General features: G+C 52.1%; 1 protein-coding gene across 1 annotated transcript in view; it reads left to right on the forward strand.

The window, feature by feature from the left end:
* The window catches only part of EFNB3 (ephrin B3), a 47,823-nt gene extending 38,040 nt beyond the window's left edge, over positions 1–9,783 (forward strand). The window contains exons 3-5 of the mRNA XM_056863433.1: positions 4,610–4,702; positions 6,839–6,943; positions 9,105–9,783. Of these exons, the coding sequence (XP_056719411.1) occupies positions 4,610–4,702; positions 6,839–6,943; positions 9,105–9,511 (605 nt within the window). The 3' untranslated portion in view covers positions 9,512–9,783. The remainder of the gene's footprint in view (positions 1–4,609; positions 4,703–6,838; positions 6,944–9,104) is intronic.
* The last annotated feature ends 1,493 nt before the right edge of the window (positions 9,784–11,276 follow it).

The following is an 11,276-nucleotide window of genomic DNA, read 5'->3' on the forward strand; positions in this document are numbered from 1 at the left end:
ATGCTGCCTTATACTGAATCAGACCCTTGGTCCATCAAGGTGATTGTAAGCTGGTTTGATTCTTCCTTGAGTGGTAGAGAAAGTCGGCATATAAAACACCAACTCTTCTTCTTCTTTGTTTCATTGGGGTGCGCACTGGAGAATATCCCAATTCATTGCGCCATGCACATGTGTATGGAGGACGCCACTGGATAACCGATAGTTTCAGAAAATAGATATGTTGGTCTGCAGTGGAATAGCTAGATGGGAGTCTTGTAGCACCTTAGAGACCGACAAGCTTTTTGGGGTATGAGCTTTCTAACACTTATACATCGACAATCTTGCTGGTCTCTAAGGTGCTACATGACTGCAATCTAGCTGCAGTCTAATTGGATAACCGACTTCAGGCTTAGGATTTCATGGGAGGCTTGTGAGATATCATTCCAAGTCATTGGGTAGTTATGGGATGCCAGAATCCATAGGCAGGTGGTAGAACTGTGGGAGGGATATTGAAACCAGGGTCCTTCCGAGCATGCACAGATCACTTCTCCCTCGCCACAGCATGACCCCAGCCAAATCCTCACCTATCTCAGGTTAGGTGAAGAGCATCCCATCAAGTGAGTGGGGGGAAAGCTGTAGCTCAGGGATAGGGCATCTGCTTGGCATTCAGAAGGTCCCAGGTTCAATCCCCGGCATCACCAGTTCAAAGGGTCAGATATCCAGTGATGGGAAAGATTTCCTCCGGAGACCCTGGAGAGCCGCTGCTGGTCAGACAATACTGATGGTGGTAGAACGGTGGTGGGACTCAGTATAAAGCCACTTCGTACGTCCTTATATGCATAAAGATGGTGGCTTTCCGGCACGCCTGAGCCCCGGACTCTCTCTCTCTCTCTTGCTTTTTACCGTTAGTGATGCACTAGCTAGGTTAACAGGGCATCTTTCTGGCAGTGCGCACTCATTAGGCAAGGGAAGCGGCGGAGTGGGGTGCTCTATGCCTGAGCCACGTCCCCACCCTTTGGCGGCACTCAGCCCGTCCTGTCTACGGCCTCTTTAAAGGCGGCCCCCATTGGCTAGCCGCGTGCTTTTGTGAGGGCTCAGCCGAGCGCATCTAAACCGAACCGACGGGCCCGGCTTCCCAGCGCCCCTGGCAGCTGCCTGTGAGAGAGTCCTGCCGGCACGCAACTCTCCCTTTCTCTACCCATTAAGCCCAGTGCTTTTCGCAGAACCAGAGGGAGAGTCCAGTGGGTCCCGTCCGTGGCGTTCTTGATGCCACCTTCACAAGGCGATCTCATTGCTTTCCCTGTTCATTGTTCCAGAAAATGGGTGCAGAGACCCTGTCCTATTCAGGTGGGTGTCCAAAGAAGGGTGGGAAGAGTCCAGATACCTGAGGGTGGTTAAAAGGTGATAAAGAGGAGCAAACCCACGTGAAGCAGACTTGAGTCCTATGACGTACGGAGTACTTAAAATAAACATGCAACATGCATCACCATTATTATTATTATTATTATCATCATCATTATTATTATTATCATTATCTACAAATTTTGCATCTCGCCTTTCTGCCCTTACAAGGGCCACGAAGGCGGCAAGCAATGTAAAATATACATGATAAAATCACATTTTAAAACAATTAAAATCAACCTGCCCCAAACACACATCGTTAAAGCAAGTTTTTAAAAGTTAAAATACTTGCGAATCATTTTAAAAACATCAGTTAAAACATTGGTTAGAAAGGAGGGATTGTTTTCTGTGGTTTATGTTAGCGATTCTTTTGGAAAGCCATTTGAATAGATCCCTGCAATCCGAACAGGTCACTGGAGGTCTTCGACTTCTGCCCCTAGTAGCACCTGGCTTGATTTATTTAACATGTACGAAGTCACACAACCTCCCTGTTCTGAGTCAGGCTGTTGATCCGTCTAGCTCCCAAGGGCACATAAGAGCAACGGGCAGTCTGGCGTATGCCAGAAAACCCACTGGGTGGTGCTGTATTTGGGCTGGCAGCAGTGGCAGAGAAGAGGGACTGTGGTCTTCTCTATGATCCAGGGGTAGGTGCAGCCACCCCAGAACGTCTCAGGCTGTACATAGTGGCTCATGCGCCACATGAGTCATCCTGGCTTCTTCTCCCCACCAGCCCTCGCTCTGAGCAATGGGTACCTTTTACTGAAGACAACTAGAGTCATCACTTGCAGGAGAGACAGGGGGACTTTGTGTCCAGAGTGGCTGTTGAGGGATGTGTTCAGTCCTTTGGAGCCAGCTTAGAATATTTATTATTATTTTGTTTATTTGTTACATTTTTATCCCTCCTTTCCTCCAAGGAGGTCAGGGCAGGTTACACCATTCTCCTCTTCTTCATTTTATTCTCCCAATGACAGTCCTTGCGAGTTAGGTCTCCTGGCTAGTTCAGCACCATACTCAATACACCACAGTAGTGTAAAATAACAGTTGCTATGATATAGTTCTAGAAGCTAAAATGACTGAACTGAGGCTATCGTATTTTGGTCACATTATGAGAAGACAAGAGTAACTGGAAAGGACAGTCATGCTAGGAAAAGTTGAAGGCAGCAGGAAAAGAGGAAGACCCAACTAGAGATGGATGGACTCAATAAAGGAAGCCATGTCCTTCAGTTTGCAAGATCTGAGCAAGACTGTCAAAGATAGGACCTTTTGGAGGACATTGATTCATAGGGACGCCATGAGTCGGAAGTGACTTGACGGCACTTAACACACACACACACACACATGATATAGCCCTATAACATTATTAGATCTACGTTATCCTATAATGTTCATGCATGCCCAGTCATTCCTTTAGGAGCCCTTTTTAAAAATGGGCCCACTCGGTTTGCAGCCCTTTGGGGTGACTCTAATTGCTCGATTCTGTGCTTAACTCCGGCATCCTTTGGCATCACTCAGAATTCTGTGAGGTTGTTTCCCAGCCTTCGGGACAGCGTGACCGTTGGGAGGAATTCGTCCTCAAGTGAAGGTGGATCAATCACGCAGGGTTCTGTGTATGTATAAGACAGCCCGTGCAGAATGAATGAGGCAAGGGAACGCGAAGTGACTGGCGCCGTGGAGGAACAGAGAGAGGAACAGCAGAAGCTGCTGTTTGAAGTGGCCGGCAAGACTTGAAGTGGCCGGCAAAGGTTTCTTCAAGCAGGCGTGGCCCAGTCAGTGCTGGTTTGCATATTTTGCCCTTTTCATCCACATACTGATCCCAACTGACCATTTCCCCAGTGTAAAGCCCATTTTAGAAAAACATGAAGAGATGCTGGTTCTCCTATTGTATTAGACTGTTCTGCAGAGCAAGAAGAAGAAGAGTTGGTTTTTATATGCCAACTTTCTCTACCACTTAAGGGAGACTCAAACCGGCTTACAATCCCCTTCCCCTCCCCACAACAGACACCCTGTGAGGTAGGTGGGGCTGAGAGAGCTTGAAGAGAGCTGTGACTATCCCAAGGTCACCCAGCTGGCTTCATGTGTAGGAGTGGGAAAACAAATCCGGTTCACCAGATTAGCCTCCGCCGCTCATGTGGAGGAGTGGGGAATCAAACCCAGTCCTCCAGATCAGACTCCACCGCTCTTAACCACTACACCGCGCTGGCTCTCCATGAACATTGCCAGGATCTATGTTAACTCTGCTAACTCTAGGTTGAGGAATTCCTGGGAATTGGGGCACAGAACCTGGGGCAGGTGGGGTTTGGGGAGGGGAGGGACCTCAGTGAGGTTTAATGGCCTAGAGTCCACCCCCACCCCCAAATAATCCATTTCCTCTTGGGCCACAAGGTCCACAGCTAGAGTCAGGGGTGTCGCTTCTGGGCCGGTCCGAACAGTGGGTTCAGCAGCCCCATGCCACGGCTTGGGGACTGCTGGGCAGGAGGGTGGCCGTTGGCCGGGGAGCCTGCTTTCTCCCTGCAGCTCTCGGTCGAGGTTTGGCAGAGCCAGGCCATGATGACTCCCTGCTCGTCTCTGCAGCTTCTGGCATGTGATCGGACCACAGGAGGGGAACCTCTGTGCAAACATTCAGCATCTTGTTTAAATATTTCATGGCCCTGCAGAGCATCTTGCAGCAGTAGGGTGGGGCTGGTAGGGTTGCCAGCTCCTCACTGGGAAATTCCTGGAGACTTGGGGGCGGAGCCTGGGGAGGGCAGGTTTTGGGGAGGGGAGAGACCTCAGCAAGGTATAATTCCATGGAGTCCACCCTCAAAAGCAGCCATTTTGAACCATTCTCTGTGGTCTGTAGATCAGTTGTGATGCCGGGAGATCTCTAGGCCCTGTTTGGAGGTTGGCCACCCTAGGCTGGGGGGCGAGAAGGTGGAGGTATGCGGGTGCTTGGAAGGCACCTGAAGGCCCCGATGGGGAACCCTTCTCCTCTGCCCCATGGCCTAATCACAGTCCTCTTAATACCACTTTCTGCTTTGGCTCATCTGGAGTGATTAAGGGGATTTAAGATGGTCCTTGAAGTCCTGAGATTCTGACGCTTCCCCTCCCCCATGTCTTCCTTCACCCCTCTGTCAGGGGGACGCCAGCCTGGAATAAAGTTCCCCAGGGTCTTCCAGCTCCCACTGTCTAAAGCCTTCGCGCGCCCCCCCACACAATCAAACCACGGCTGATCTGTCCTTCTCTCCTACAGCGACGTCCGACGGCACCAACGAAGGGCTGGAGAACATGAAGGGGGGTGCCTGCCTGTCAAAAGGCATGAAAGTGGTCTTGAAAGTTGGCCAGCGTAAGTTGCCAGGGGGCTGGAAGTGGGTTGGGTGGGTTGGGGCAGGAGGGCCAAAAGGAGGGGGCTTTGTGTGTTGGAGATGGGGGAATAGGCGCTCGAATCTTGGGTCTTTGGGACGGGAGTGGTGTCTACTCCACAAGAGCTGAGCATTCTGGGAGCCGGGACTCCTGGGTTCCCTGGGAAGAGAGTTGAGCCTGGGGAATTGGAACGGGAGATGCGGGCAGTGGCGGTTCTCGGTTCCTCCCAGAGAGGACATGGGTCTTGGGGCTGGTTCTCTGTGTGTATGCAAAACTCAAGCCCTCTGGGTGCGCGGATCTTCCGCTCTTTCTGTCCTCTGAATCCTTTGGATTTGGGAAACTCGCACCGGCCAGGCCTGGTACACCTGGGGGCTGACTCAGATGAGCTCCTTTATTCCCGGGAAGCGGGAGGTGGCAGGCTGAGGACAGGAGCAGAATTACGCAGCTCCAGTCTCCTTTCCTCCCTGCCTGGAGATCCCTCCCACCCAGGGTGCAAAGGTTCGGTCATGCTGACCTTGATCTCACTCACCCAACCTCAACCCCTCCCCGACCAGGCCAGTCAGAAATGCATTCAAGCAGAACCAGAAATAGGCTGAACGCTTCTCATGAAGAACCATGGGCTCGGCAAAGGGAGTCCCGGGTGTGAAGTTGACTGAGCAGCCGTTTCCCCCAGACTTCTTGCAGGGCTGTTGTGAAAGCAAACTAGAGCTGGAATGTATTTGGGGGGGGGGATATTTGCAGGCCAAGCTTCTCCTCTGAAATTTCGGTTTGAAATGTTGATTTCCTTTTTGGCCTATTTGAATATTTTGTTTAAAGTTAAATTCAAGTCCTGTGGCACTTTCGAGGCCAACAAGATTTTCAGGGTGTAAGCTTTCAAGTCAAAACACCCTTCGTCAAACTTGAATTCAGTAGCTGCCGTCAAATCTCGCTGTTCTTCTGCAGAACGGCACGGCTGCCCTGTGAAACTTTGTTTGAAGCAGTTTGGAAATCTGGCTTTTAAATTTGTAAACGTTCCCCCCATTTTCAAAACTTGGGCAATCTTTTTAAGCTCAATAATAAAACAAACTGAAAGGAAGCCTTGTAGACTGCCGTGAGCTGCAGGAGCAGGGGGAGAAAAAAGGAAAAGCTGTTTATTTAAAGCCATTGGGTTTTTTGGGGGGGGGGGGTGGAGGTGAGATACTGCTGTTTGCCTAGGTTGGGGTGGGGGGAGGTGAGGGGATCAGAGGACATCGCCTTCTGTGCAAAAGATATCACAGCCTTTGGATGGGGGGTGGTCAGTTGTGAGCCACGACCCCGAAAGGCAACTTTTGATGGGTAGGGTTGCCAGGTCCTTCTTCGCCACCGGCAGGAGGTTTTTAGGGTGGAGCCTGAGGAGGGCGGGGTTTGGAGAGGGGAGAGACTTCAAGGACATAGAGTCCAATTGCTAAAGCGGCCATTTTTTCCAGGTGATCTGATCTCTATCGGCTGGAGATCAGTTGTAATAGCAGGTGATCTCCAGCTAGTACCTGGAGGTTGGCAACCCTATTGATGGGGTATTTGGCCATTTAGTGGCAGCAGAGGCTGCAACAAGTCATGTTGCTCCACTCTTGGCTGCCTCTGGGTTCAACAAGAGGGAACTTTCCTTGGATTTGTGGTTCCCTTCCCACGCAGGCACCCACTGTTGACTTCAGCACTGTTCAGAGCCCCTCCCTAGCTGGGACATTTGCAGGGGCCCTTTCCCACCCCTCAGGTTTTCCAACCTTCGCCATTTCATACATGCAAAAACAGTCAAACTGTACCTTTTGAATTATGGCGAGTGTTACAAGGGCAGGCGTTCGAGGTACCCAGAACTCACCATGCTCTGCCTGGTGTGGAATTCTGTAGGACTCGAAAGCTAGCTTCTTCTTTTTTTACTAAAGTTCAACTTACCAGCCCAGTTTGCATTTCCGAAGGTTGCCAGGACCGACATACACTCACCCTTGGCGCCAGAGGGGGAAGGTGGTGACCCGGCCAAACTGCGTGGGAGGGAGAGGGGGGCTGGCTGCCTCTCCGGACCCCAGACCCCTTTTGCAGCCTCCCCGCCTCTGCTGCTGGCCCAGCATTTGCCCACCCCTCTCTCTCTCTCTGCCCTTGCCCCCAGATCCCAACACGGGCTCGAAATCCCAGAAGTCAGTTCCAGACACGCCCGCTGAGAAGGAGCGAGGGACTTCAGGTGCTGCCGAGCCCAGCAAGGAGATGAACCCAGGTATGCCCAGTGACAGGGACGCCCTCCTTGCCCGGACTGCCAACGTGCAGAGGACGCAAGAGACGTTAATCCAGTAGCCTCCTTCCTCAGCACCAGGGCTGAAAGAAATACCGTTTACCAACGGCATTTTCCGCCTCTCCCGTAGAACGTCCAAGTGCAGTTTTCAGCAGGAGCATGACAGGAATGTTTGCTCTGAAGGAAAATCTACCCTGTCTCTTCTATAAATAGCGAGATTCGAGTCCAGGAGCACCTTAGAGACCAACGAGATATCCGGGGTATGAGTTTTCGAGAGTCAAAAGCTCCCTTTGTCAGTATCTGAGACCTTAGAGACCAACAAGATTTTCAGGATATGAATTTTCGAGAGCCTGTGCTGCCTTGGTCAGTATCTGCCGAAGGGAGCTTGAACTCTCGGAAGCTCCTGCCCCGAAAATCTTGGTCTCTACAGTGCTACTGGATCGAATCTAGCTGTTCGGTTGCAGACCAACATGGCTACCCTCTAAAACTATTCTGTAAATGTTTTCCATACAACCGAGGGAAGCACAGGCCAGAAAGTAGAGAAGCTTCAGTGGAATAGAGATGCAAGTCCTGTGTTCTGGCCCCCTCTGTCCCCTCCTGAGCACGGGGAAGCCCGCCCTTTCTTTCCTCCAAAACCCCAGCCTGGGTGGCTTCTGGTATCCTGTTTCCCAGGGCCCTCCGGTGTCCAAACTCCTGGTCCTGCTTCTCTAACCTTCTCTGCTCTCAGAGGACCCAGGTGTTCTGGGACTGAGCTGACCGGCTCTACTCAGGAGGCAGAATATTCAGATAGGATATCAGCTGTGTCCGGGGAAGGAGAGGGCAGGACTTCTTTCCCTCTGGGCCCGGGCAGGGCAAGCGAGGGAGACGGCCCCAGGACCCAGCTGTTGCAGAGTGCCCTGTTCTCCCATCTCTCTTCCGTGGCAGGGACCGGCGAGGGAGCTGGGTGCGGGGTGTAGCTTGAGCTTTATTGATGCTGATGGTTGAAATGAACCCTGCAGAGCCGGGCCAGGGGAGGTATCGGGGAGGCAATTAGCTCCATTAACCAGAGTCGACAGACACTAACGAGCACCTTCCCCCGCCAAGCGGGACTGCTTGGACATGTCTGCTCTAGCCGAGTTTTCAGCAATTTCTCTCTGAAAACACAGTGGTTGGGGAAGTACCTGTAACGAGTCAAATTCTTCTTCGGCTGGATGGCCGTGCTTTCCGGGCTCCTCTTCTCTGTCCCGCTCCAGAATTGTACAGCTAACCTGTGGCCTCTTGGCTCCAGGTCTGGCCTTATCCCCCCAAGTCGAGCTCCCCCCCCCCCAAAAAAAACTGGTCCATGTTGAATCAAAAGCTGGCATAGCTTGCGTGTCTGATCTTGCTCTCCTTAATGGCTCATAGGGAGCGGTTTCAGCAACATAATTTATGGGAAATAAACCTTCTCTGTATTACTTTTAGCAACAGATTACGCAAAGGTTCAGTGTAGCCTGCTCCCTGTTTTTGTATGAGCGGGAAGGTTTCTTCTAGATCAGAGCCACCCTGGCAATGCTCCCCTTCCACCTGGGGTGTCGCGGCTTCATCTCAGCATTTTCAGCATAGTAAAGGATCTGAGGTCCTCGTAGGGGGTACCCTCTTGTCAGAATATGGGGGTAGAGCAGGGATCCCTGACGTTTTTGAGCCCCTTTGGAATTCTGACACAATGTGCACAGCCTTAAAATGGCTGCCCCAAAGTGGTTGCCACACAGGAAGCAGAGCTAGCCACAAAATGGCTGCTGCAGCTTACCTTCGCTCACACAGTAAAGGTCCTTGTTCTGTGGCGGCCAAACCAGCGTTTTTAAAAATCTGGATAGCCAATCAAATCTCCCATGGCCAGTCAGAAGCCTTGATGAGCAAAAGTCCCATGCAGCCACGCCCACTTTCTAAAAACCCTTGGTATGTCCCAGGTAAGGCGTTGGCAGGCACCATGATGCCTGCAGGCACTATGTTGGGGACCCCTGAGGAAGAGGTTTCCTTGTGCAACGGGAAGCTGTCCGGGGATGCTGGGTTGTCAGGGAAGCAACTGGAAGGCTGTCTGTGAAATGAGAGGACTTGGATTGAGGCCCTGGCCTCTAGCCTTCCGGGATGTCTCCTCTAAGCTCTCTTTTTTTCCCCCACCCCCAAACAGGACCCCCGACAGGAAACACCACGGGCAAGGTAGGGGGAGAGAACGGCCCCCTGCCTCAGTCCAACGTGCCGATCATCGCTGGGGCCGCCGGGGGAGCCGCCTTCGTCCTGCTGGTGGCAGCCGCTGTGACGGGAGCCCTGTGTTATCGCCGCCGGCAGGCCAAGCACAGCGAGTCGCACCACCCGCCTTTGTCGCTCAGCACCCTGACCAGCCCCAAGAGGGGGGGCGGGGGCAGCGGGGGCAACAACAACGGCTCCGAGCCCAGCGACATCATCATCCCGCTCAGGACTTCAGACAGCGCCTTCTGCCCCCACTACGAGAAGGTGAGCGGGGACTACGGCCACCCCGTCTACATCGTCCAGGAGATGCCGCCGCAGAGTCCGGCCAACATCTACTACAAAGTATGAGCGGGAGGGGGCAGCCGAGCGCCCTCCGCTTGTATCGCCAACCCCGAGGTGGGGAGGGGAGAACTCAGCACTGCTGGGGTGGACGGGACGAGCCACCCCGCATCCCTCCCCTCTTGCCCCAGACGCTTGACAACGGGGTCAGTGCCTGAGCCGTCCTCCAGAAATCAGGGGGGTTACTGGGACACGGATCATTTTCTCCCAGCGATCGTCCCCTTTCACCGGATTGTGGCCTGGCTAGGATTGACAGAACAAGGAATCCAACCTCCCCACTTCCTGTCTGGCCTCCCCTCATCCTCCCCTCTCTCTTTCTGCCTATAAAAGGGCTGAACCCCACCGCCTCCATCCCTCTCCCCAAGTCAACGGATTCTGCTGTGGAATGTGGTCTGGAGGAAGTCAGCGGGGCACCACATCACCCCTTTCCTGCCTTCAGGCCTCCTAGGGGACGGTATCCGTTAGCGGGTGAGCCACACTCTGTTTCAACCCAGAAGGGTTACTTACCCATTCACACGGGTAGGTCAAAATGAATTCGGGAACAAACATTCCCAAGCATTTATTCAGACGGTAATTTCTTTGATAATTTCCACGCAAAAATTCAAATTTATTGTAATTCATGGGGAAAAAAACACATCTCCGACAGTGTAGGGGTTCGAAATTTTAGGGAGAAAACCAAAGGGTGGGAAAGGTTGCATTTGAGAAAGTACTACTGAACGGATTCCATTATTGCCTTAAAGAAATATCAAGGTTTACCTTCCCCTCCCCAAGTGCCCCTCAAAACGGAAGTGTCAAACTTGCCGTTTTGAAATTTTAGGATTCAGATTTGAAATAGCACATGCCTTTTAAGTGGTGGAAAGCTGAGCTCCGTTTCTGTTCCCCTCCCCTTTTCTTACTGGCTTGGTCAGCCTCTGCTAAGGGGGGCATACAATCCACCCCCTTTGGTATCCCTCCAGACGACAGGGGCACAGAGCCAGGGCGGGAGACCCTGGCATTCCCTCTTTTTGGGTCCCTCAGGAAAGGGGTTAAAGAGATGGTCATCGTTCCCCCACCCCAAAGTCTCCAAACCTAGGCTTGAAACACTGAGCAGATGCCACCTGAACTCCCCCCACGGCTGACATAGATGCTGAAGGGCATCTATCTCGTCACTCCTGCGCCCCAAACCCTGAGCCTCCTCCTGCGCTCCTTGGGTGGACTGGGGTTGATTTGGATATAAGATGAAGGCGGCCCTTTCTCAACAAATGTTTGGATCGGGGAGACTCAACTGACGAGCACAATCCCCGGATTGGATTTGATGTTAGAAGAGGATTGCTTATTTATCCAGCGGCGGCCATTTTGGTAGCCTTTTCTTGTTGATTCAGTCGGCAGAAGTACCGGGAACAAAATGGCTGCCTTTCCCCAATCGGACCCTGGCGAGACTCCGACGGGGGTGTGTGTCTCCGACCAGCGTTGGGTTTTGTCATCCGGTTTGGGCAGAATGTGGTTTTTGACTGAATTCCCACACGGCCGCATCCGGTGGATTTTCTGAAGCAGCGTTATCGTGTGTGAAGTTTGTAAAACACAAAAGAGGCAGGACTTCGTGTATAAGACTGGCTACATGAGCTTTCCTGTTTTTGGCAGGGAAACAAAACAAAACAAAAAAAAAGAAAAAATGTGGTCTTTTTCAGCTTTAACAGAGTTTTTGTTTGGGGTTGGGGTTTTTTTTGATGGGAGAGTTTCTTAGCTTTGTCGGTGGAATTTTACTGTTGAATCATGTTGATTATAGAAGTTCTTG

This window comes from Euleptes europaea, chromosome 18 (genome assembly GCF_029931775.1).
Source record: "Euleptes europaea isolate rEulEur1 chromosome 18, rEulEur1.hap1, whole genome shotgun sequence".
NCBI lineage: Eukaryota > Metazoa > Chordata > Lepidosauria > Squamata > Sphaerodactylidae > Euleptes > Euleptes europaea.